The 26,834-nt window shown below is 39.1% G+C and overlaps 2 protein-coding genes across 3 annotated transcripts in view; one reads left to right on the top strand and one right to left on the bottom strand.

Moving 5' to 3' along the window:
* Window positions 1-17,796, top strand: part of NOC3L (NOC3 like DNA replication regulator) — a 29,312-nt gene extending 11,516 nt beyond the window's left edge. Inside the window, exons 9-21 of one of the 2 annotated variants that reach the window (XM_029932249.1) lie at window positions 1,476-1,651; window positions 2,043-2,171; window positions 6,425-6,556; window positions 8,104-8,184; window positions 8,495-8,595; window positions 11,747-11,819; window positions 11,906-11,969; window positions 12,105-12,176; window positions 12,763-12,944; window positions 13,425-13,553; window positions 14,482-14,579; window positions 16,803-16,887; window positions 17,196-17,796. In XM_029932249.1, the coding sequence (XP_029788109.1) occupies window positions 1,476-1,651; window positions 2,043-2,171; window positions 6,425-6,556; window positions 8,104-8,184; window positions 8,495-8,595; window positions 11,747-11,819; window positions 11,906-11,969; window positions 12,105-12,176; window positions 12,763-12,944; window positions 13,425-13,553; window positions 14,482-14,579; window positions 16,803-16,887; window positions 17,196-17,327 (1,454 nt within the window). In that variant the 3' untranslated portion in view covers window positions 17,328-17,796. Of the gene's footprint in view, window positions 1-1,475; window positions 1,652-2,042; window positions 2,172-6,424; window positions 6,557-8,103; window positions 8,185-8,494; window positions 8,596-11,746; window positions 11,820-11,905; window positions 11,970-12,104; window positions 12,177-12,762; window positions 12,945-13,038; window positions 13,126-13,424; window positions 13,554-14,481; window positions 14,580-16,802; window positions 16,888-17,195 lie in introns of those variants that run through there. The other variant, XR_003905666.1, reaches the window with a different exon arrangement.
* Window positions 17,797-22,619: 4,823 nt separating this feature from the next.
* The window catches only part of PLCE1 (phospholipase C epsilon 1), a 277,145-nt gene continuing 272,930 nt past the window's right edge, over window positions 22,620-26,834 (bottom strand). The window contains exons 31-32 of the mRNA XM_029932248.1: window positions 26,514-26,707; window positions 22,620-23,969 (exon numbers count right to left, since the gene is read on the bottom strand). Of these exons, the coding sequence (XP_029788108.1) occupies window positions 26,519-26,707 (189 nt within the window). The 3' untranslated portion in view covers window positions 22,620-23,969; window positions 26,514-26,518. The remainder of the gene's footprint in view (window positions 23,970-26,513; window positions 26,708-26,834) is intronic.

Genomic DNA, 26,834 nt, shown 5'->3' with positions numbered 1-26,834 from the left:
TGTGGCTAGTGGCCTCTGTATTATACTATGCACTTGTAGGCCTTTTCTAAGCAGCTTGAACCATTATGAAGTCCTCCTTTTTTAACAAAAATTTATTTTAGAGAGCACGAGTGGGGGAGGGACAGAGATAGATACATGGGGCTTGAACCCACAAACTGCGAGATCCTGAACTGAGTTGGAGTCAGACACTCAACTGACTGAGCTACCCATGTGCCCCTATGAAGTCATCTTTTTAAATTAAAAAATGGTAAAATAGGTATAAAGTTTATCATTTTAATTATTTTTAAAGTGTGGCATTAAGTAAATCCACGGTGTTGTGCAAGAATCACTATTCATCGCCAGAACTTTTCCATCTTCCCCAGCTGAAATGTTGTAACTATTAAACATTAACTACCCATTTCCTCTTGCCTCCAGCCCTGGTAGCCACCATTCTGCTTCCTAATTTGAATTTAATGTGGATTTGGCTACTCTAGGAACCTCATATTATAAATGAAACTATGCAATATTTGTCTCTTTGCAACTGGCTTATTTCACTTAGCATAATGTCTTCAAGATTTTTATAGCATGTGTCAAAATTTCCTCTTTTTAAGACTGAATAATATTCTGTGTGTATATGTATCTATACCACATTTTGTTTATTCTTCCATTCATTATGAAGTCTCATCAGTTTTAAGTAAATAGAAGATACGGTTCTTATGAATAACGCCTGTTTAAGGGAAACTCGTATATGTGAGAAGCAAGTTTAAAACAAAAGCACTGTCATCCATTCTGTCTTATCTCTGGTCGTATATGATGTAGAGGGAAGTGTTGAACTTACTTAGATAAACCATGTTTTTATATTTAAGATGCTATGTTACAGTAGCAGAGTATATATGTAGAAACTCCCAGAAAAGAGGTATTGTGAATTATTGGCTATTTTGAAGGAAAATCTAAATCTCTTCTGGTGCTCCTGGGTAAAGATACCACAGTGAGCATCAGCAGGAAGTCAGGAGAAATGATGTGTTGGATTCTCAGAATTTTTGGAACATGGAAGTGATTGGGGCTCAGAATCTGGAGCTTGCTCATATTCACCAGCCAGTTAATACATGACTAGGATTTGAACCCAGGCTTCTTGAATTGTAGTCTAGTGTTTTGGGGGAAGTCGGTAGAGCCCAGCCCAGGGATTCCTTTAAGGCATTCAGTTCCCTGTCTCCCCCTTTCCCTCTTATCCCTGAGGTCTTTTCCCTCTAATGATAGATCTTTAAATATGTATGGAAAGCCAAGGTTCTTAACATCATGGTTAGAATCAGACCATTGATGATGGCGGATAAATTTTAATGGTAACATTTGTACTTGTGTCTCAATGTAGACCCAGCTCATTTAAGAATATGTCCAGTGTATTGAGTTGTCATGTTATTGCATATTACTGAAAAAGGAAGCTAATTAGTTGACGTTTAGATCAATGAGTGAAGTAACTACATGTATCTTTTGATTAGATTGGAAGCAAAGGAAACTGAAGAAAAGCAATGTAGTTTCCTTAAAGGCGTACAAAGGACTGGCAGAAGTGGCTGTGAAGAGCCTGTGTGAGCTGTTGGTGGCGCTGCCTCATTTCAACTTTCACAATAACATCATTGTACTGATTGTCCCTCTCATGAATGATGTGTCAAAATCGGTGGGTTGCTTTAAGTGATTGTTGTTGTCGGCTTTGTGATTATTATTTTTTTTCTTCTTTCAGGATTCTTCTGGAGCTATGATTTATTGCGAACATAGGGTCACTTTGTTAAACGCCGTCTCTAAGAAAATTCTTTGAACAGAAATATAGTGAGGTGGTTCTGAGCACGAGGCGATTCTGCCCTCTGGGGATCGTTAGGCCGGTCCGCTCGTAGTTTTGTCCCCACTGCGCGCCGTGGCTGCCACTGGCATCCAGCGGGTCAGGGCTGGGGCACTTCTGAACACCCCACAATGCACCGGCCAGCCCCCCACAGGGAAGAATTGTCCGGCCTAATGTGTCGGTGGTGCCAAAGTTGAGAAACATTGGCTGTGTGTATCATTTTATTTTTCAGATATCTGAAATGTGTTGTGAGGCAGTGAAGAAACTGTTTAAACAAGATAAATTAGGCCAAGCTTCCCTTGGTGTAATTAAAGTGATTTCTGGTTTTGTGAAGGGCAGAAATTATGAAGTTAGACCAGAGGTAAGTCTTTCTTTTCTTTGCATTTTTTTACATTACAACAGTTATGAAGAATTTTATTCTTTGTAGCAGTGTATAAAGGAGAAAACTCTCCAGGTGTAACTACTCCTAACGATTTAGTGTGTATTCTTCTGGATGTTTTTCTATATAGATAGATCTACTTGTTTATATGTATTTTTGTCATTCATGGAAGAACTTCCTCGATCCCAAGATTATAGATTCTCTCCTCCCGGAAGAGTGTTTATTTTTATATTTAAATATTTAACCCATCTGACATCTTTGCATGTGTGAATGGTGTGATTGCAGACCTGATGTGTATATATACTTTGTGAAGTGGATAGCCAGTTGTTCCAATACCATTTCCCTTTTTGGTACTGATTTTAAATGCTGCCTTTATTTTATATCAAATTTCTAAACAAACTTTTATTTCTGAACTTCCTGTTGTGTTGATTCAGTAAATCCCCCACATGTAATATTCTGTTTTTAGTAATTGGAGCTTTATACTTATTGTTCGTAGTACATAGCTCAGCTGTAATACATGTGGTAGGAGGTTGATCGAAATTAGTGTTACTGATAAAAGGCATGGACCTTCCTTTTTTTTCCCCTCCAGGATATTTTAAATTACTTTTATGTATTTGAAATGGAATTTAGAGTGAGATGATTTTGCTTCCTTTTCCCAAAATAGTCCACACAGAGAATCTGATTGGAATTGATTCATAGATTAGTTTGGGAGAATTAAAATAGTTACAGAATCAATTTTCTTATATTCAAGAATATCTTACCATTTATTTAAGACTTCTTAAAGAAGCTTTTTTATGTTCTGAAGTGAAATTGTATAGCTGTTTTCATTTGGGTCTTAGATATTTTTATTGACTTCATTTTTAGTACTATAGTTTTGATTGTTAAGCTGATGTTTTTTAGAACTGTTTTGTTCCCTAATTTCAAGTCTTTCTTTGCTGTCTAATCCGTTTCATTTCTCAAAGCTGATAATTTCAGTTGAACGGCTAACATGATACATATTTGGCTTAAGAGAAAATATTGAGTGTTTTTAATCAGAATTGTAGAGTGATCAGATACTAAGGTTTGAACATGAAACTTGCTCATAGGGAAACACTTCCGTTTTAGTGATGATATAATATAAATCACATTCTTTAATTTGTTGGGTTTTTGTTTTCTTTGTTTTTTGTTGTATATATTTAGGTTGTACAGTGCGATTTTTTTTTTAAGGTATACAACATGATGATTTAGTATACTGTACGTTCTGAAACGATTACCACCGTCAAGTTAATAAACACATCTGTCATCTCTTACCTTTTTTGTGATGAGAATACTAAAGATTTACTCTGAGCAAATTTTAAGTTATACAGTATTATTAACTATAATTACTATGCTGTAAATTACTTCCTCAGGGCTTATTCATCTTGTAACTAAAAGTTTGTATCCTTTGACATTTCCTCATTTCCCCCATCTCCTGGCCACTGCTGTTTTTAGTATGCATTTGACTTTTTTAGATTCCACATTTAAGTGAGAGCATACATTATTTATATTACCATGTCTGGCTTATTTCCCTTAGTGTGATGTTCTCTGGGTTCATCTCTGTGGTGACAAATGCCAGGATCCTACTTTTTAGTGGATGAATAATATTTCATTGTATGCATATAGCACAGTTTCTGTATTTATTGATCTGTTAGTGGACACAGAGGCTGTTTCCATCTTTGCTGCATATTATGAGTAATAGTGCAGTGAACTCAGGGGTGCAGATATTTCTTTGAGATACTGATTTCATTTCCTTGAATATATCCCCAGAAGTAGGATTGCTGGATCATAAATTCAATTGTTTTAGTTTTTTGAGGAGTTTCCATGCTGTTTTCTATGGCTGTACCAGTTTGCATTCCTATCAGTAGTACACCAGAGTTTCCTTTTATTGTCCTAATACTTGTTTTCTCTTATTTTTTAAGTTTATTTATTTATTCACGTAATCTCTACACACAGTGTGGAGCTTGAACTCGACCCTGAGATCAAGAGCCGCATGCTCCTCTGAATGAGCCAGCCAGGCGCCCCTATTAGCTTTTTGATAATAGCATTCTAAGTGGTGTGAGGTGATACTTCATTGTGGTTTTGGTTTGCATTTCCCTGATGATTAGTACTGCTGAGCACCTTTTCATATATCTGCTGGACATTTGTTATGTCTTCTTTGGGAAAATGTCTGTTCAGGTCTTTTGCCTGTTTTTTAAATCGGGTATTTGTTTTTTGCTGTTGAGTTGTAGTTGTTCTTGTATATTTTGGATATTAACTCCTTGTTAGATATGTGGCTCACAGATACTTTCCCTCATTCGGTAAGTTGCCTTTCATTTTGTTGATGGTTTCTTTTGCTTGCAGGAACTGTTTAGTTTAATGTAGTTCCTCTTGTTTGTTTTTGTTTTTGTGCCTGTGCTTTTTGGTTTTCTATCCAAAAAAATCATTGCTAAGACCAATGCCAAGGAGCTTTTTTCTTTCTGTTTTCTTCTAGGAGTTTTATGGTTTCAGGTCTTATTTTTAAGCCGTTAATCCATTTCAAGTTAATTTTTGTGAGGGATGTACTACAGGGCTCCACTCTCACGTTTTGAATGTGGATGTCCAGTTTTTTCAACACTGTTTATTGAAGAGACTGTAGCAGGATTCTCACAGAGTTGTGACACCATGGCTTTTCTTTCAAGGAAGCAACTTGTATTCATGCCGTCACTGCTCATTTGGGTTCGTACCGAAAGAACTGAGCGGCCCACGTCACAAGGCATCGTTTTTTGTTTTTGTTTTTTTTTTATGTTTTTTATTTATTTTTGAGAGACAGAGAGAGACAGCGTGAGCAGGGGAGGGTCAGAGAGAGAGGGAGATACAGAATCTGAAGCAGGCTCCAGGCTCTGAGCTAGCTGTCAGCACAGAGCCCGACACGGGGCTTGAACCTATGAACTGTGAGATCATGACCTGAGCTGAAGCCGGCCGCTTAACTGACTGAGCCACCCAGGTGCCCTAAGGCATAGTTTTTTATACATTTTCTATTTCTTTGTCTCCCATATATGGTAACATACGTAAACATGCAGTCTGATTAAGTTGTCTCAGTTTACAAGGTCGTGGAGGGTATAGGCACCTAGGCGCATACCTCGGTGACCTTGAAGTCTTCTCTCCTTAGGGAGGGGTCCCTACCACAAGACTATCCTTTCTTCATCGAGTATTCTTGGTGCTTATTATTTTTAAATTGACCATCTTTAATCTGGAGTTACTATTTTTACTTGTGAATGATATTTTATGAGCACATAGAATACCTACAGAATACTCCAGTTGACCTTTCTGGTACCTAGGATGACTTCATGTTCACTGTTTATGGTTTTCTTTCTAGTTTCCATTCTGTGCTTTAAACCCTGTAAACTGAAATACTTTGCTTTCTTCCAAATGTATGTATTGGAATATCAGAATAAAACCTGTGGCTCTCAAATGTTTTTTCCCGGAATGCTGCTGTGACTGCAGGAAATCAGGAAGAGTGTTTTCTTCCAAAGAAAATTAGGATTTTGTCTTTTGTGTTTGGATGGTTGCTGTAGTACACAAAACACCAATTTCCAAATTTTGGATTTTTGAATGGCTTGAGGCAGTGATGTGTGGTCCCTAGATGAGCATCAGCTGGGAATTAGAAATACACATTCTGGGGCCCCACTCCAGACCTAGTGAATCAGAAACTCGGAATGGAGCCCAGCTGTTTATTTTAACAAGTCCTCCAGATGAGTTTCATGTTTGCTGATGTCGGAGACCCACTGGCTTAAAGGAGAATAAATGTCTTAAAATTAATAACACTGGTCTACATGTTTGTTTGTTTTTTTCTTAATGGGGGGGTGGGAAGCTGAAGATGAGAAATGTGAACTACAAAATGGAGGCTGATTTGGTAAATTAAAGTTGGTTTAGAAGTAATGTAATTTATATCCTTTTCCTCCCTTACTGGCCTATCGACCGATCTCAGGTCATGTGTTCTCTCTCCCTTCCACTCCTTACACTGCATAATAATGCTGTGTGTATTTAGCCATTTTATAGACACATTTTATAGATACACATTGCCAAATATGTTTAGCAATAGCATGATAGTATTTTATGTGAAATGTGATAAAAGATGTGTCAATTTTTTTTTTGTTTGTTTTCACAGAGGAAGGGATTAACATTGTTAAGTGTTTTTCTGTAAAGGTTTTGAGGGCAATATAAATATTAAGCTGTATATTGTGTTTTCTTCATATTAGATGTTAAGAACGTTCTTGTGCTTAAGAATCAAGGAAGTAGAAGTGAAAAAAGATACAGAGGACATTAATAAACCAAAAAAGTTCATGACTTTCAAGGAAAAGAGAAAAACTCTTTCAAGAATGCAGAGAAAGGTTTGGTTGATTTCCTTTTTTGTTTGATTTGAGGTTAAAATCATAGTGTAGGCACAGGAAGAAATCATAGTTAAATACAAATAGGTTAAAACCTAATGTTTAGAGAATTTTATTTTTTCTACTTCTTGCAAAGAAATGTCTTATTAAATTAATTAAACTAACAATTCACTGGCAAAAAGAGCAGTTGCTGAAAAAATTTCCTTGCCGTGCTGGCTTTTATTTTTTTGCTCTTTAGATGGCCTTAGATTCATTGTGATACACAGACCTCTTCCTTGACAGAAAGGCAGCGTTTGTACAATTGGCAACAAAGAGGATTTTTGTTAATTGAACCAAGTTTCTTTATTGGCTTGTATTTAAAGCCTAGGTTGAGACCTTGGTATGCTTATTTAGTACGAGACCTTGGTAACTTTTTTTCTTTTTTCTTTTTTTTTCTTTTGATAAATGGAGCTAGTAATAGCACCTACTTCGTGGGTCACTGTGGACTTTAATAAGATGATGTATGTAAACCACTTAGCAAGTGTGTGACACTGGGCATGCTTTATAAACTTTAATTATCACCACCACCATCATTACCATTATTACTTCTCAAAACCTTTCTAAACAGTTGATTAGGGTTATCAAATTGCTTATAAGAACAAAACAAAACATTTTCAGGGGTATCCATCTTTGAATGTGTCTAATAAATTTAAAAACAGGACAGAAGTATCAAAATAGATTTAATGTAAACAAATGAAGGTTAATATTTTAATTATACCATACTATTCTAATATAAATGGAGCCCATGTTAGGAATAGCATGTATGTAGCTGTGGTGGGAAAACAAAAGACCCACTAGGAACAAGGCGGCTCCTCAACTTTGCGCGCAGGAAGGAAACTTCTCAGTTGGTCCCCTGCATCTCGCGCAGCTTAGCAACCATTGTTTGCTGCTCTTACAGCATAAGGAAGTGGAAAAAACTGATATTTTGTGTATTTCTGTATAGTATCTGGTTTTATGCATTGTATGTAAATGTTTAGGAAGTATTGCTAATGACTCATTTCCATGTAATAGATGAGTTAACAATAAAATATTTCTGGGCTCAGTGTGTTTTTCCCTTTTTTCCTCTTTTGAAAAAACTAAAATTATGGAAGCCTATAGAGAATAGCATATCCTATGTGTCCACCATTCACAATGAGCAAATATAATAGACTCACTTCAATTATGTTGGTTTTTTTTTAGATTTTTAAAATCTTAATTCTTTTTTATTAATTTTTTAAAATTTATATCCAAATTAGCATATAGTGCAACATTTCAATTTTGTTCTTGAAACCATCAGTGACAGAGTTAGAATCCCTTCTGTTCCTTTACCTCACTCCCCGGCCCCCCTAGGAGGCAGCCACTGTCCTGAGTTTGGTTTGTGTATGCGGCTTCTCCAGGTCTGTGTCCTTTTGCTTATGTCTGTATTCATAGACCACCTAGGGTATGTGTTTCAGAATATTTACATATTATGCCTCTCAGAAGCTTTTTCACTCAGCACTATATACTCTTGTTCTTTCCCTGTTTCTTTCCAGTGGAAGAAAGCAGAAGAGAAATTAGAGAGAGAGCTTCTGGAGGCAGAAGCTTCAGAGAGCACTGAGAAAAAACTTAAACTGGTAGGCAGTTTCACATTCTCTCATGCTTGTAAAATGTTTTGTTAAAGGGTTTTAACTCGAGATTATCGTTTCAATTTGTGGTTGTATAATCTTGGTCTATTTCATGAGGCTTCTATATGCAAGAAACTGGCATGATCAGTGCTGGTCTTATGACCAGGGTGTGTACCTTCATTCTGTTTTGAAGCCCCTAAGATTGGGTTGCAGAGAGGGTTGGAAAGGGACAAAAAAGGGTGAGCTTTGAAAGTCATCTTTCTGGTAACTCGGGAAGGTACACAAGGTTGTACTAAAGTCATTTTGTTTCTTCCGCCAGCACACAGAGACTTTGAATATTGTGTTTGTAACCTACTTCAGAATTTTGAAGAAGGCCCAGAGGTCACCTCTCCTGCCAGCAGTTCTAGAAGGTCTTGCCAAGTAAGGGCTGTGTAGGTTGAAGCCTTTCTAAAACAAAAAAGACCCAAAAAAGCGTGAACAAGGTTCACTAATGATGACCCCGTGACCTTCTCACTTCTCCCATTCTTTGTCACCAGCCTTTCCTTGAAACTGTTCATAACATTCTTTAGTTTTCTCCTCTCAGACCTTTTACTTTTTTTTTTTTTATTTTTTTTTTAATGCTTTTTATTTATTTTTGAGAGACAGAGAGAGACAGCTGGAGCAGGGGAGGGTCAGAGAGAGAGGGAGACACAGAATCCGAAACAGGCTCCAGGCTCTGAGCTAGCTGTCAGCACAGAGCCCGACGCGGGGCTCGAACCCACAAACCGTGAGATCTGACCTGAGCCGAAGCTGATGCTTAACCGACTGAGCCACCCAGGCGCTCCAGACCTTTTACTTTTTAAATCTCCTTTGGTAATTCCTTCCTTCTGCTTCCCAAGTTCTGGGGGTCCCAGAGGCTCACCTCACAGTTCTTTGTTCCTTTTGCGCGGTGGTCAGTTATCCACTGTCAGTTTTGAGTGGTCTGTGCAGGCAACGTTTAGGTCTGTTCCATCTCTGCACATTTCTCGAGTCCTGTGTAAGAAGAGAGAGCTTTTGGTTTGTTCTAGTGAAACTCTGGGGGGCTGTGAGCTAGAATCATGGTTGTTGTGTTGGCTTTCCAGTGATTCGCATTAGTATCCTACAGAACAGTGTAGTAGGAATATGATGTGAACTAGATATGTAATTTAAAGTGTTCAGTTAGCCACATTAACCTAATAAAAAGAAATTGTGAAATTTTAATATATTTTATTGAACTCATTTTATCTAAAATATTATTTTGACATACATTCAGTATTAAGGACTTACTTAGTATTCTTTTTTTTTCCATAAAATCTTAAAAAAACTGATGTATATTATACTTACAGCTTAGCTCAATTTGGATTAGCCCCATTTTAAGTGCCTAATAGCAATGTGTGGCCAGGCTGTCATTGTTGAGCACAGCTTCAGAAATAGGACTTATGGTTGGAAGATAGAGACAAAACAAGTTCTGTTTAGTATAAGACATTATATTCTTTTTTTTTTTTTTTAATGGTTACTTATTTTTGAGAGAGAGACCCACATAGAGTGTGAGCTGGGGAGAGGCAAAGAGAGGGAGACACAGAATCCAAAGCAGGCTCCAGGTTCTGAGCTGTCTGCATAGAGCCTGACATGGGGCTTGAGCCCATGAACTGCAAGATCATGATCTGAGCCAAAGCTGGATGCTTAACCGACTGAGCCATCCAGCCACCCCCATAAGACATTACTTTCTAATGACTGGAACTATTTGATTATAAAGTTGGGCCTTGTTATTAAAGGATTCAAAGAGAGGGCCTACTGTTTGTTTTTCAGTGACCAATTGCTTTGTTTTAAGATTTTAGTCATACTTACTTTAAGAATTTGAATGATGCAGGGGTGCCTGGGTGGCTCAGTTGGTTAAGCATCCGACTTTGGCTCAGGTCATGATCTTGCAGTTCATGAGTTCAAGCCCTGTGTTGGGGTCTGTGCTGACAGCTCAGAGCCTGGAGCCTGCTTCAGATTCCATGTCTCCCTCTCTCTGGCCCTTCCCCACTTGCATTTTGTGTGTCTCTCTCTCCTCAGAAATAAACAAACATTAAAAATTTTTAACAAATGATGCAGAAGAATATAAAATTAAAAATACAGGGTCACCTGGGTGGCTCATTGGGTTGAGCATCCGACTTTGACACAGGTCATGATCTCATGGTTTGTGAGTTTGAGCCGTGCATCAGGCTTCAAGCTGGCAATGTGGAGCCTGCTTGGAATTCTTGCTCTCTCTTCTCTCTGCCCCTTTACCTCTCATGCTTTCTCTCTCTAAAAATAAATTAATAAGCTTAAAAAAAATTAGAAGTTTGTACTTGTAAAAAAAAATAACAATTCTGTACTTAGGTACATAAGTTGGTCTGCCTAGCTTCAGTCACACAGATGGAATCTTACTATTGTTTGTAACTTTTTTTTTTTTTTTTTGATAAAATGGATACTCTGGGTATCTTTCCATATTGGCATGATTACATCCAATTTTGTTTTTGTTTTTACGTTCATTATACTTCATTTTATGGATTAATAATACTTTTATTTGACCAGTCTGCCATGCTGCACTGGAAATATCTTCATGCCCTTGTGTGCATAGATTGCCAGATCAAAGGGTCTGCTCATTTTAAATTTTGATAAATTTTGCCCAGTTGCTTCTTGAAAGGGTTGTACTAGTACACAGGGAGTGTACCACTTCTAAGATTTATATACTCTCAAAGGCTCTTACGCTAATACTGAAGAGATATCTTGACTTTTAAGTACTTAATTGCCTAATATTTTATAGTGTACAGAGTGCTCTCACATTTAGTGATTCTTCCTCTGTTACTGTATTGAGTAAGCTCCATTTTTTCTAGAAATAGAGGCCCAGGACTGACAAGTGACTTTCCTAGGATTGTATAGGTAATTAATTGCAGAGCCTGAACTAGAAACTAGGCCCAATATTTTCTCATTTTATTTTTAACATTTTCATATATTCCTATAAATAACAGACTCTTCTTTCCCATTTCTTGATCCCCATTTTCCTAGAACCTGATGCTTCTGGCCCTTTATGAGTTAGAGCAGCATGGAGCAGTTTCCTTGGGTCGTTGTTCTTAACATGTTTTGTAGGGCAGAAGTATTTCTGAAATACTTTCAGTTTGTTTAATGCTTCATCTTTTTTTTATGCTGGGTGTTGTCAAAAGGCAAATTTGAGTTAATGAAAAATAATCAGTAATCCCCACCATCTCCATTGTGACTAATATTGAAATGACGAATATTAAAAATATGGTTTTAAAGTCACGTTTAGGGGCACCTGGGTGGCTCAATCGGTTGAGCGTCCAACTTCGGCTCAGGTCATGATCTCACAGTTCGTGGGTTCAAGCCCTGTGTTGGGCTCTGTGCTGGCAGCTCAGAGCCTAGAGCCAGCTTCTGATTCTGTGTGTCCCTCTCTCTCTGCCCCTCCCCTACTCATGATCTGTTTCTCTCAAAAATAAATAAATGTTAAAAAAAAATTAAAGTTAAGTTTAATTCCTAGCTGTTTTATTTCTGTTTTTAGGTTACCTATTAACTAAGCTCTGTTTGATTCTAGGTTTGCTCACCTTATAAATGTCGAGTTTTTTGATGATTTATTAGTAGTACTGCATACTCTCATTGAGTCTGGTGTAAGTAACTCTATTAATGAATTACTTTTTAAGATATAAATGGTAATTATTATTCTTAATGTCCCTTTTCCCCCTTTTTCTCCAAGGACCTGAGCTATCAAGAAAGCCTTCACTGTGTCCAGACTGCTTTTCATATTCTTTCTGGTCAAGGTAAGATATTTTCTTTACCTTGGGAGGCTGTAATATACCTAATTGTTGTTTATTGTAATTTCAAAGGTGACATTCTGAAGATTAATCCTTTGGAGGCTGTAAAATACCTAATACCTGTTTGTTGTAATTTCAAAGGTGACGTTCTGAATATTGATCCAATGAAATTCTATACACATCTATATAAAACACTTTTCAAGTTACATGCCGGTATGTACATTTATATATTGTCTTTTTTTTTCAAGTTTATTTATTCATTTTGAAAGAGAGTGAGAACAGAGGAGGGGCAGAGAGAGAGAGAGAGAGAGAGGGAGAGAGTGAATCCCAAGCAGGCTCCATGCTGTCAGCACAGAGCCTGACATGGGGCCTGAACTCATGAACTGTGAGATCATGACCTGAGCCAAAATCAAGAGCCAGACGTTTAACCAACTTAGCCACCTGAGTGTCTCTGTATATTGTGTTTTTAATAAATACTTACCTTTCAAGAACATCTTGTGACTGGTATTATAGTCCATGAAAAATGAGAAATCGAAATTGGCATGTAAAATGCTGGTCTGCTGGTGTCACACATCTGTGTTCAGCCTTATGTACAAGTCGGAGAGAGAGAACTTCTGGAATTGACTGGAGGTGTGGGACAGCCCCTGCATCTCCTGAGCAGTCTGGCACTCCTTGGTTAGTTAGGGGAAAGGTTTGGGACAGGGAAGGACAGTTCGTGGTGGGTTTTTCTGGAGTGTAGTGATGTTGTGTAAGGGAAAAGCAGCGAGAACAGCCCTGAAGGGTGCATCTGCTGTCGTAGGCGCTACCAACGACGGTGTGGAGACCGTGCTCCAGTGCCTTGACGTCATGCTAACTAAGCGCAGGAAGCAGGTTTCCCAGCAGAGAGCCCTTGCCTTCATCAAGCGTCTTTGTACCCTTGCTCTGCACGTTCTTCCAAATTCAAGCATTGGCATTTTAGCAACCAACAGAATATTAATGCATGTAAGTAGCGATGCAAATGAGTAGAGCTAAACTTTGGCAGCAGCAACAGTGCTGTCTTGTTTGCATCTTTTTCCCCATTTATGTTACTGCTTAGTAACGGCAAAATGGCAAAATCCAGCGAGAAATGAAGTACATAAAATTACAAAAGGAACGCATTCTCACCCCTGCTGACACTCCAGAAGTAACCTGTTTTTTCCCTTTGGTGGGTCCTTCCAGCAGACTCTTTTATTCATACATAAACACATACGCCACACGCACAGACATCACAGCTTTTTTATGTTATACATTATTCTACGTTTTTCTAACACTTAACTGTTGATGGACACACTTGTGTCAGTACAAATATAAAGTACATGTTCTTAAAGCGCTTCGATAAGCATGAAATCAAAATAAATTTCAATAGAGATAAAAGCACAGAACCTCATAACATTCTTTCTTAGTTCTAATTTAATTAATTCTTTTCATGTGACATTTTTGCAGACTTTCCCCAAAACAGATCTGTTGCTGGACAATGAATCTCAGGGAAGTGGGGTTTTCCTTCCGGAGCTGGACGAACCTGAGTACTGTAACGCCCAGAACACTGCTCTTTGGGAATTGCATGCATTGCGGGTAAGAATGGCCTGTTTTTGTGTGAGCAGTATTTTTCAGTGTTTCCCCGAGTAGTTACTATTGCCAGAGTTCTCTGTATATTTTGTTCTGGCACGGCCTTTTATAGAATTTCTGTGAAGGTTTTTTTTTGTTCTTTTGTTTTTAATGTTGATTTACTTTTGAGAGAGAGAGAGAGAGAGAGAGAGAGAGAGAGAGAGAGAGAGAGAACATGCAAGGAGGGGAGGGGCAGAGAAAGAGGGAGGAAGACCAGAATCTGAAGCAGGCTCCAGGTTCTGAGTTGTCAGCACAGAGCCTGAGGTGGGGCTTGAACTCACAAACTGCGAGATCATGACCTGAGCTGAAGTTGGCCACTTAACCAACTATGCCACCCAGGTGCCCCTAGAATTCCTGTTTTAATAGTCTACGTTTCACTTTGGTCTTACTGTTCTTTAAGATATTGAGGTACATTTTCTAAGGAAGTAGAAAATTACAGTTTTGGGGGGTGCGGTTTAAAAGGTTTACTGCCATCTTTCCCCATAATTGTTCAGAACGGAAGATCTGTATTTGGTCCAACCTGGGGAGACTCTGCTGTCCCCCTGGTCTCAAGAGGGTGGCACTGTGTTGTGGATGCATAGGAGGAGGTGTGGAGCAAATATGTTTCAGGACACCTGTTGTAAACTAACTTTCACTCTAGAAGAGAAATTGCTCTTTGATTTTTTTCAGACTGTAAAAGCAAGACTCAACCATGTCAGTGGTAACTTGGTCATTAAACATATTTATGTTGTCCTCCTCTGAGCAAAGAGAATATTTTTTCTGTCGGGATGTCCTTATTGCGAATTACATATACATGTGGGATTAAAAAAATAGTATTTATTAAGGAAAATCACTGCTGCAGCTAGTGTTTCATAAGTACTGACCTATGCAAAATGTGGTCGTTCTTGCCCTTCAGAGACATTACCACCCTGTCGTGCAGAGATTTGCAGCTCACCTCATGGCCGGAGCACCTTCTGAAGGCTCTGAAGCGCTCAAACCAGAGTTGAGCCGGAGGTAGTAGTCACCACCGCCTCATTATCAGACTACTCGTGGCAGGCGAGCACTTTCTGCTGTGAGGAATCTGCTCTATATAAAGTAATGGATTTTAAAATGTAAAGTGCCAGTTGATCTGGATTTTGTCTTCATCTTCCTGAATTGTTCCAAGTAGAAAACATGCCGCCTATTGTTTTGTTAGCGTGTTTTTGTTAGTTCGTTTTTGGTAATCACTTAACTTTTTTTTTTTTGGTTCTAAAAAGTTTCACACAGGGGTGCCTGGGTGGCTTAGTTGAGTATCTGACTCTTGATTTCAGCTCAGGTCATGGTCCCAGGGTCATGGGGTTGGGCTCCACACTGAATGTGGAGCCCACTTAAGATTCTCTCACTCTGTCTGCCCCTCTACCTGCTCATGCGGTCTTTCTCAAAAAAAAAAAAAAAAAAAAAAAAAAAAAAGGAAAAATAAGTTTCAACATCCAGAAAAGTAGAAAGAATAGTGAAAACACATGCGATGTGCCCAACACACATTGTAGATAATGCCATATTTGCTCTGGGTGAAGATCCACGACCACAGTGAAATTCCTTTCCGCCCCCTCCTGATTGGGCCTGCCAGGGCCAGAAAGGGAGAAATGAGAGAAAAGAAGTGCTTTGCAACACTGCCACTCAAGAGGGGCGGCAGGTTCTCTCTTGGACCTCACGGTCATCTCTGTGGTGTGTCCTGACCTGCCGCCACTCCCAGCATTCTTCGTACACTCCAGATGGGGAATAGGGTCCTGCCAAGAGAAGTCGCTTTTCCAGCTTCTTACCTGGAAATTTTCAGAAGTACATAAAAGTTGAAAAAATATTACCCCTTTCCCTACAAAATTAGGTAATACTTCAGTTACACAGGAAAGAAGACCTATAAGAGGCCCTTGTAATATACCAGTCACTCAGAATTAATATTTTGCTATAGATTGATTTTTCTCATTTGCTGCCCTCTGGTTTCTTTAATTCAGAGATCACAAACAAGCGACCACGAGCAGACTGATACTCTGGCCTCTTCAGAGTTTAAACAAAACTGGAATTATTTGCTGTATTTTAAATATTGAAAGAATTCACCTAAAAATAAAATTTCCAGCTCCTTGAAGTACCGGGAGATTTGGCAAAATAGAGCTGTATTTTTACATGGCAGAAGTCAGCTGCTTCCCCTCCTAAATGAGGCATAAACTGTAGTTTTCCATGAGTGCTTTTCCGTCTGGGTAGACTGAGATAACTTTTGGCCTTATTGAATGATAAAGTGACCATATACTCCCCCCTCCCCCCATACTTCCCACCTGTCCTCCAGTCTTGTTTATTTTTATTTTATTTTATTTTTAATGTTTATTTTTGAGAGAGTGACTGAGCACGAGCTGGAGAGGGGCAGACACAGAATTGGAAGCAGGCTCCAGGCTCTAAGCTGTCAGCACCAAGCCCAATGCGGGGCTTGAACTCACGGGCTGTGAGATCATGAGCTCTGCTGAAGTTGGATGCTTTACTGACTGAGCTACCCAGGGGCCCCCATCATTGTTTTTTTTTAAAGGGAGAGAAAAGAGAAAACAATTATTTCTCCGTTTTCTTAGTCATGTTCATTTTATGGCATGTTTTTGTCAGAGACTTTGAACATTTGCTTCGTTTATGCCAGGAATTTCCTTCTCTGGAGGAAGACTAAGGATGGGTTTATTACAAAAGCTTGAGCAAGGAGACTCCTGGTGGTCTTGCCCTGGACTGTTGGTAGGCCCTTACCAGGCTCCTTCAGAGAATGTGAACCAACCCCAAATCACTAAGGATTCATTTACAGCCATGGGGATGGACATTTAATATAAGCCAATAACTGAAGGACTGAGCTGTTTGAAAGCCATGGAGGGTAACCTCCCTGCCCCCCATGCTTCACATCTCTGGCCTCCCATGAATTAGTTGTGTATTGTTCACGTAACTGGTTGAGTTGGGATTTGATCACATTGAGCCGGAGGTCTTCTGCTCAGCCTTGTCTTTGTCCAGCCCTGTATTTCTAAATGCACACCAGACCTCTTTGAGGTAGATTTAATTGGATAACATTGTCATTACATGGAAATTTAGGATTTATTTTATATGATTGTGTTGGTGGTTTTAAGAGCAGAATTATGTTATTCCTCACTATATGGGTTTAGAATAATGAGTCCTTTGGGTACAGTCTAATTATTTTCAAGTTATACAGATATGGTGATCTCTTTTCTTTTGTGATTATAGATCTGCTGTAGAACTTTTTGAGACTTACAGCATGGCTGCAATGACATTCAATCCTCCTGTTCAAGCTTCAAGTTCCAAAAGGAAGGTATGTGAGACTTCTCATATATTTTTTTTTAAGATGAAATAAAAACTAAGGATGTCTCTTATTAACTGATTTCAACTTGCTTAATTGTGTTATAGGTACCTTTTTTTTTTTTTTCCATGTTCAGGAGTTGATAGTAGGGTTGGGATTCTGTGGAGACAGTCATGTTCAATATAGAGATGTCCAAGACCCAGTACCTGTCAATATTATGTTTCTTGGCTTGGGGTCAGCTGTTGTCATTTTGCTCATAGCTTGGCTTTTGCTTCAGGCATAAAAACTTTTAACATGAGTTACTTTTAATATTTTTGCAGGACGAAGTTTTACAAGGGGAAGCATTTTTGAATGAAGATTTAAATCAACTAATCAAAAGACATTGCAGTAAAGTCACTACTCACATGCCTCTGGATTTCAGCAGATACTTGACAACGTCACCACGGAGGTAGAAAAGTGAAGGCACATGGGCTTTCTTGTATATTTGTGGCTTTTTAGATGCACATAGAGACATTTTTAATTTAGGACATTCTCTTTTTACATAAGGGAATCTTCCTAAGAAAATTAACAGAGGTGGAAGAGCTACCCTTTGCGTGGCACAGGGTCCTTCCCTGATTCGGAAAATATCATTAAGAAAGGAGGATTGAAAGCTCCCTACCCCCATATTTGGAAGTTTGTTAATGATGGTGCATTTTAAAGACTCAATATACATCTTAAATTATACTTAAAAAAAATCTTTGGAGTAAACTTAATTGAATTACAGTTGCTAGATTAAAATGAGGGCATAGAGTGCAGAAAAATCAAGACCATCAGATTGCCTTTTGCCATTCAGCTACTCTTTATGAACAAAACTTTTTTTCCTTTTGATGTTTTGATGTTTATTTATTTATTTCGAGAGAGAGCGAGCAAGCAGGCAAGGGCAGAGAGAAAAGGAGAGAGCAAATCCTAAGCAGGCTCCATGCTGTCAGCGCAGAGCCCTATGTGGGGCTCAATCCCACAAACCCGTGAAATTACGACCTGAGCCGAAGTCAAGAGTTAGACACTTAACTGACTGAGCTACTCAGGTACCCTGACCAAACTCTTTCTAATGAAGTAAATATGTATTTTCTGCAACATTGTAGATGGAAACGAGAAAAATTCTATATTTGAGTCAGTATATTTTTATGAAGATTTTTGGGAAAAGAGGAAACAGCTTGAAATTGGACACCAGGTTCCTTGGCTCTTGCTGGATGATACGCTTCAAGTAGTAATCTAATTTGATCTTTTAAAAAAAGAATGAGAATGTTCTTTATGGCCACTTACAAAGAAAGGTTGAATGTGATTCTAGTCTCTTCAAACTTCTTCACATTTTCTGATGTGCTCTGGAGAGTGATGGGGGAAGAACTGCTCCTGGGTGGAAAAAGCAAGGCTAAGACTTAACTCTGTTTAGGGGCAGTGGTGTCTATTGAAGGGCTTTTCTTCTTTCTCTCCTCCTCCTCTTCCCCCTCCTCCCTCTTTGTACGGATATAATCCTCTTCTTTATGAACATAATTAAAAAGCAATATTTTACCTAAGATATTGTGATATTCTAGGAATGAACTCTGAAATAAGTTTTTGTTACAGCCAGGTTATAAATATTCTCTACGGTGAATAATTGAATAAAACAGCTGCTTTTTTCCTGCTTCTATTTTTTTTTCTTAATTTATTTTGAGAGAGAGAGAAAGAGAGAATGGGGGAGGGGCAGAGAGAGAAGGAGAGAGGGAATCCCAAGCAGGCTCCACACTCTCAGTGCAGAGCCCTGATGTGAGGCTCAGTCTCACGAACCATGAGATCATGACCTGAGCTGAGCCACGCTGGAGCCCCGGCCTGCCTTTTTTTTTTTTTCCAAGTTTGTTTATTTAAGCAATCTCTACACTCAGAGTGGGGCTCAAACTCATGGCCCTGAGATCAAGAGCTGCATGCTCTGCTGACTAAGCCAGCCAGGCACCCCTCTGCTTCCTGTTCTTACGATGTGAGAATTTAAAAAAATGTACAGCATTTCCAACTAACTAGATCTCTTAGGTCTTCAAAACTATAAAAACCAGTCCCATTGGTCTAGAGCTTAAAGCCCTTTTTTTCCCCTTCATAAAGTAAAATAGAAAGTGCCTTTATTATTCCAGCTTAATGGGGGATAACAGTTCAACAGTGTACTTTACCTTTTAGTGCATATATTTTATATATTAATTAATATAATTAAATGCCTTAGCATATTCATATATATGATTTATAAAAAGTCTTTTGTAGACTTGACTATTTAATGAAAATGTACAATTTAATATGTAAATATTTGCTTTTAAACCACATTTTAGATATAAAAGAGTCCAGAAGTGTTAGGAATAGATATTTGGACGACCACAGGGTCTTTCCTCATCAGTGCACAAATGACCAATGCAAGTCACAAATCATTTATTTTCCAAACATATACAAACACATTTATATCTCATTTTGGCAGCAGAAACTACTTCCGGTGAAAAATCAATTTCGAAGTAGAAAGTCATCAACTATTTCACACTTGTATTATGTTTTTAACCTTCTAGTTACACATACGGAGAATCACAGATGGGACCATAAAATTATACATCTAGTATTTGAAAACCCTTTATGAATTTGAGAATGAAATCTATTTGTGCATAAACTTACACGGTCTGTGTTGTTTCATTTTCAGAACTAAATATTATAGTAACGCACGTGCACGCGTGCGCGCAAACACACACACACACACACACACACACATCCTTAGGCTATAACAAGCTTACAGCCTTAATTTTTTTCTTTTAAACTAGACCAATATTGAGCACCTACTGTGTGCTTAGCACTGTGCTAGGCACTTAAAAGTGGGGTAATAATGAGTGTAGGACACAGCTTCAGTCTTCCATGGTCTTGCATGCTAAGTCAGATCATTCATACAACATGAAAAAAAAAAAAAGCAACATTACCTAATTCACTGTCAGAGTGAATTATTTCAAAGTTCAGAGACTTAGGAAAGGTTTCATAGAACTACTTGATGGTCTGCTTGAGCATAGTATATTTTGGATCTAAGACATGAATAGCTTGGTAATCATGGAGATTCAGTCTTCCAAAAACAGTCATTTCAGGTCATCTCATGTCCAAATCCTTAGCCATCAGCCAAAGATTCCTTTTAGGAAGTCGATACTTAGAGATGGCTAAGAACACATAAATTGTTGATGGTGCACAGTATCATGGGTGCTGGACTTGGTGTAAGAGGCAATCTTCCTTTTCTACTAACCTTCCAGAGGGTCCCGGCGTTTGCCTCTTCTCGCTTTACTGCTCGTGAGAGAAGCAACTGCGAGGGGTCCAAGGCAGCCATCTAGAGAGCACACAGGCTGTGGGCTGCCTCCCACCCCACCTAGTCGGAGATCGGATACCAGCCAGGAAAATCCTACTCTTCTCTTCGTGTGGCTGAGTTGTGGAGTTTCATGTGGCTGAATTAATTCAGTTTTACCAGGCAGAATGCAACCTGTTACTTGTCAGAATTGAGCAAGGCCTGTGGTTGTCCAGACAGGCGGACAGGTCTTCAGAGATACTGGCTAGGGAGAGAGAACAGAGGAAGGGGAAGGAGTGGGTGTGTGGCAGCAAGGGGCCTGCTTCATGAAAGAGCCTCCAGTGTTCCCGGAGCCATTGAGATGGGAGACCTTTGTAAGAAAGTAAATGTAATTAAAAACAAGGTACCCGTAACTCACTTTTGTTGCTGTAACTATTTACCCCCAATGAGAATTTATAAATAACTTACTTGCAAAGGATGACATGAAAAGAACGGTTCCCTCAAGAGGGCACTTTCCTGTACAAATAGTATTGTTACTTCCTATAGATTTGCCCTCACACTTACCCTCAAGTCCTTAACAATCTCATGCAACCTTCCATTATTTTGTAAAACAATCAACTCCAGATGAACAGGTGACCACGAGGAAGTTAGTCTACTTCTTTCAGCATCACTGGCCATGCCGGATTCTTATCTAATCCTTTCTCATGAGCTTTATAGATTCTGTAAAGTTGGCATCACCTAAAGGAGTAAAACATCATGCACCTTTGTTTTTAGTGAAGCATCTTCAAATACTTTCCCTCAAAACTTTGTAATAAACCTAACTTGCATATTTAGATTATTTTTTTTAATGTTTATTATTTTTGAGAGAGAGGGAGCATGAGCAGGGGAGGGGCAGAAAGAGAGAGAGACACACACACACAGAATCCGAAGCAGGCTCCAGGGTCTGAGCTGTCAGCACAGAGCCTGACCTGGGGCGCCAACCCACAAACCCAAGGTCAGGACCTGAGCTGAAGTTGGCCTCTTAATCAACTGAGCCACCCAGGTGTCCCTATTTAGATTCTTTTCCATATCACTTTATAAACTGAGAAAAGTTTGCTACCTAGAGTTTTAGTAGTATGAAAAGTATGAAGTGTTAGTGGGTACAGTTTAGGTGGCCGTTTTCGATTCATTCTAAATAATAGGGTAATTTCTTTCATTTGGTATGTCAGCATAACTGTATGGTTCAGATAAGCTACAATAAAAATTTTGTATTTTCGGCCAACACCCGGTTGTGCCAGTCAGTTGTAATAGAGTAGGTGCTTTACGTTTTGAGCAGTGTGTCTTTCCTAAAGTTCCAAAGACTCAAATAGAGGATGTGCTTTTACCTCAAAAGGGAATGAAGAACCAAGTTGGGCTCAACATAGTCAATATATCACTTGTAAAACCTGTTCTCACTTTAGTCTCTGGAAGTTTCTGATTCTGTCTGCAGCCAAATCAACTATGTTAAAGATGGTGGGGTGAGGTGGGGCTGGAGCTTAGAATCAAGGCCAAGTGATAAAACCTCGAGAGAGCAGTATTGCTTCTCATCTCTGCACAGGTTTTCATTTTGACTGTAGCCAGTTGGGCCAGTAATTCAGTTTTTAATACCCGGTATGCCAACTAGAGGGAAAGATGCCAAATTTATGGGAGCATGATAAAGTGTTTCTGGAATGTTTTTTTTTTAAATGGGCAGTACTGTGCCTTTGTTATAGATTATTTGAAAAGAAACCTGTAGGGGCGCCTGGGTGGCTCAGTCGGTTAAGCCTCTGACTTCGGCTCAGGTCAGATCTCACGTTCGTGGGTTCGAGCCCTGCGTCAGGCTCTGTGCTGACAGCTAGCTCAGAGCTTGGAGCCTGCTTCTGGTTCTGTGTCTCCTTCTCTCTCTGCCCCTCCCCCTCTCGTGCTCTGTCTCTCTCTGTATCAAAAATAAATTAAAAAAAAAAAGAAACATGTAGCACTGTGCAAACTCCATCAAACTAGAATTCTGAATTCTGTCGACAAGCAGGGGTCACTGCTCTAGCATTAAGGCTTTGAGGAAGAACTTCCAATAATGTGAAAGCTGTATGGTGTAAATTTTTTTAAGTTTGTTTTTATTTGAGAGAGAGAGCATGTATGTGAGCAAGTGGGGGAGTGGCAGGAAGTGGAAGAGGGAGAGAATCCTCCACACTGTCAGCACCGGGCCCGATTTGGGGCTCGAACTCATGAACCATGAGATCATGACCTGAGCCAAAGTCAGACACTTAACTGACTAAGCCACCCGGGCGTCCCTGTGTGGCATACTTTTCACACTTCTGATTTTAGAGTATGTAAAGAACTGGGAACTATTTTACTCACTTTTATAACTGCTATAAAAAGAACTTCTCAAAAGGTTAGGACTTCCTCTGTTTTATCATTTGAAGAAAAAATTTTAATATCAGCAGAAAGATAAAGTTTGGATTTTACTTTAGAGGGATACACATTGCATTTTAAAAGTCATATTTTGCTTCATACCAAGAATAAGAAGAATCCTTTATACTTTGTTATAGTTTTATACAGCAAAATTTTAAAAATAATTTACCTTAAATGGCAATTATGACTTGGATCAATAGCAGAAGTGAAAATGAAGGTTTTTTTACATGAAATTCTGGCCCATGTCAGGTATTCGGAGCATACTTGTTTTTTGGGTTTTTTTTTAGATTTGTCTTCAAATAGTGGGCTAGAACCACTAATGCTTCTAAATCCATAAGCAATATCAAGAAAGCTATGTATAATAAATATATAAGTACAGTGTCAGTACAAACTTTGCCAAATAAATAAATTTGAACACCAACTCAGTCTACTTTTACTTTAAGAAATGGTAAATTTCTTGTTACGGTATCACAACTCAGAAGACACTAATATATATACATCATTCTAAATTCAGTTTGTGAAAACCAGAAGTGGAATAACCTGTGAATACATAAGCAATAAACAAAAAACCCAATGACATCCTATATGTAAAAAGAAATGTTAAAGAATTGTCCACTATGGTGTACAATATAGAAACTAAATCAAATTACTTTTTGATGACTCTTCCAGGATATATTTACACTTGCAATGCCCTAAAGCTTCCAATTGTCAGCCATGAAATGTATGACCAACCTAGCTTGTTTTCAGACCTCTGTGTCACTTGTTCCCAGTTTTCTAAGTCAGGTCAGCAAACTATCACCCTGGGCCAGATCCAGTCTGCCACCAGTGTTTGTATGGCTCTTGAACTAAGAATAGCTTTTACATTTTTAAATGACTGGAAGAAACCCCAAATAGGATTATTTGTGATGTGAAAATTACATGAAATTGCAATTTCAGTGTCTGTAAATAGTTTCATTGGAATACAGCCATGCTCATTCCCGTATAGATCATCTATGGCTGCTTTTGCACTGAAACAGCCCAGCTGAGTTACTGCAACAGAGACCAAAAGGCCCATAAAGCCTAAAATATTTGCCATCTGGCCCTTTATGGACAAAGTTTGCTGACCCTCGGCCTAAATCAGTTATTGCAAGCTTAGCAATGTTGTTTCCAACTGCTGACATTTGCAAAGTGGCAGTCTCTCCTGGGCTTCGCTGCTGCATTCATCAGGAAATTGGTTCGTAGGTAGCCCTGTGCCATTTTGCTTGTCCTCAGCGTGGACCTTACATCATGTGTCAAGAAGGCTTCAGTTCAGAAATCCTCAATTTCCAGTTTAAGTCTAATGAAAATAAGGAAATTATATTTGTTTTCACCACGTTCACCTTTTAACTTCTTACCAAAAGGTCTTCACCTGTAAAGTTATATACATAGCTTTGTTAGTATATTTAAAATGAAGGAACAGAAACATTTACAGTGTAGCAAGGGTTTAGTGTTGTTCAAACCAACAGAAACCCACAGCTCTGCTGGCTGGTTTTGGAGGAGAGACTATTTGCTATAAACTCAGTGTCCTAACATGATGCTCCTGGGTGGTGGAACATGAGCCTATTTCTGTTCTGAACACCACACACTTTAGAAAGATTTTTCAAATCACAATCAAATAAATTTCAACTTTTTTAAAAGGTGGAAGTCCTTCAACTCAGCATTCAGATATGAGTAAGGTACATAATTGTTTAGGAATTCTTAAATTATTGAGGGGTAACTCTTAAAACTTTAGAGGTGAAAATTTTACAACAATGTTCTTAGGAAGCAATAAAAACACTAAGCCTGTCTTCTCGAGAGCACCAGAAGTCTCTTTTCTCATAAGCACCCATTTTGGGGACTGCGCTTGTAAAGGAGTTTATAACATGAGATACATATTCCCATCCATGTACCGATGGCTGTTTTTAAAGGGAAGCTTCCCCAAGTTTAAGCAAAGCTGAGGTCAGCTGAATAATTCTGAACCACTCAGAATCATTCATGCTACAGAAAAATACAGTCCAAGGCATCTCTGAGTCACCCCCACCCCTACTCCTAATGCTCATTATAGCAAGCGTATTCTTTTTTATTTGCAAGCTTATTCTTAAGTCAGATTTCCAGTGGAGCTATATTCCGATGTACTCATAATCTCATGGCACAGTGAGGGCTCCATGGTGCAGAGCATAATGCCACTGCCACTCTGGAGGCTATAGGGGTATGTATAACCTCACATCTCTGATTTGTTTGATGCTAAGTTCTTGACATGGAAAACAGTATTTTAGATTTTGATTACTGTCCTTAGTGGCACGCTCCAGACTCACTACCAAGGTGAGCCATTTTCTAAACTGCCGGAGAGGCTCAACATTGATGCTTCGTGCGAAAGCTGACTTGGCTTTTTGAGAAGGCACTGATTGTCTCAGTGCCTGGGACAGAAAAAGTGGGTCTGGAACTTTTTATGTATATATGTATGTATATATTGATCGGTTAATTATAATCCCTGTGCCTAACATAGGGCTCAAACTCATGACCCATCAAGAGTCGCACGCTCCACTGACTAGGCTAGCTAGGGGCCCCTGGAACATAAAAAAAAATTCTTTTTAATGTTTATTTTGAGAGTGAGTATACTATCAGGGGAGGTGGAGAGAGAAGGAGAGAGAGAACCCCAAGCAGGCTCCGTGCTGTCAATGCAGAGCCCGAGAGTCAGCCACTTAATCAACTGAGTCACCCAGGGACCACCTCCCCCCCACCCGCCGGAACTTTTAAAAATTGGGATTCTAGATGTATCTTAACGGAACATGAGTGTTGAGCATTCTCAGTCCGGCATAGGGGAGGGCTTTGCCATTCTATGTGTATTCACTATTGTCCATTGCTATGTGACGTGAATTTGCTGCTGTAGTTCTGAGCATTCCTTCTGGTGAGCCTTTACATACAGAACCTAAACTCAAACCTCTCAGAATAGCTGGATACGCAGATACTCTGAAGGAGGGAGTTTCCTGTGTTTGGCCCTGAAGAGCTTTGCACGTGTCGTGTGGGCACTGGTTAAGAACTTCTTAAATGTAGGAATACGGCTCAGTGTACTGGGCCACCTTCTGTGCTATTATAAATGAGATTAGGTCCTGTCAGAAGGTATCAGTTAAGTCTTTAATTGTGAGCTTCTCCAATTTAACATAAATTCTTAATTGTCAGAAAGACAGATGATCAACGTCTACATTATAAGCAACCGTGTCTTCACTATGCTGTCGGTCTCATTAATTTTAGAACTACAGTGACACAGGTAACAACTGGGCTTTAATAATCCCTTGGGTTCATTAAGAAACTAAATGAAAAAAAGAAAATCTGTGTTTAGTTTCCTCAAGTTCTTTGTTTTTAAATTTGGGTTCCGTACACAGTAGTTTAAGTTTACTCTAAATGCCAAGCAGGGGGCGGGCAACCAAAGGCTTAATTTACTGCAGTTTCAAGACAGAGGCTGTTATGTTACTTTGCTTTCTTTTTAACCATCACATCCTGGATGCCAGGTTTTTATTGTTTTCATTGAGGCAGACCAAGGTGAGGTTGTTGAGGCTAAGTCAAACTTTAAAATGGACCTGGAACTAGAAATTCAAAGGAATGAGAGCTGAATGACCCACAGAAGTCCTTTGAGAACGTACGGGACCATGAGCAATAATTAAGGCAGTTCCATGTCTGATGAAATAAGGCTGAGTAGTAGGTTGGGCAAGTTGGTTGTCCTCTCCGGGCCTTTGTTTGGTGATCTACACACCCAGCAGGTATAAAATTATAAATGTTAAAGGTACATAAACCTTCAGAGCTCTTTTCCTGTTTTTAGGTACCATTCCTGTCTGCCTTCAGAGACATCCTCCTGTTGGGGCTTACACAGTAGTTAAGTTGGTCCCCATTTCAGAATGGTGTGATGACTCCGTGTACATGGGGAAAACGTTCCAACCTTGGTTATTGTCGGTAGTCTATGGCATCACTGGGGGACAAGCTGCCCATTGGTTTCTCCTCCTTGTTTTGGATGCTTTCTGAGGCCAAAACCTGAGAAGGTGATGGGAGTCCTCGGGGTTGTTTGGTTGACTTGGTGAACTTCTTAAATTCACTTGCAAAAGAAATGCCTTTCCTTTTGTCTTCTCGGGATGCCTGTGGGGGTGGGGGGAGAAAAAGAGCCTTCCATTGATATGAGGTTAAAGCCGGGATCCTCAATCACATGGCATGCTAAAATAGAAACCTTTCCTCTTCCTCTCTAGTAAGTAGAGCTTTGGGAAGA

The sequence above is a fragment of the Suricata suricatta genome, chromosome 2, assembly GCF_006229205.1.
Source record: "Suricata suricatta isolate VVHF042 chromosome 2, meerkat_22Aug2017_6uvM2_HiC, whole genome shotgun sequence".
Lineage (NCBI taxonomy): Eukaryota > Metazoa > Chordata > Mammalia > Carnivora > Herpestidae > Suricata > Suricata suricatta.
This window is presented reverse-complemented; position numbering and strand designations above follow the sequence as displayed.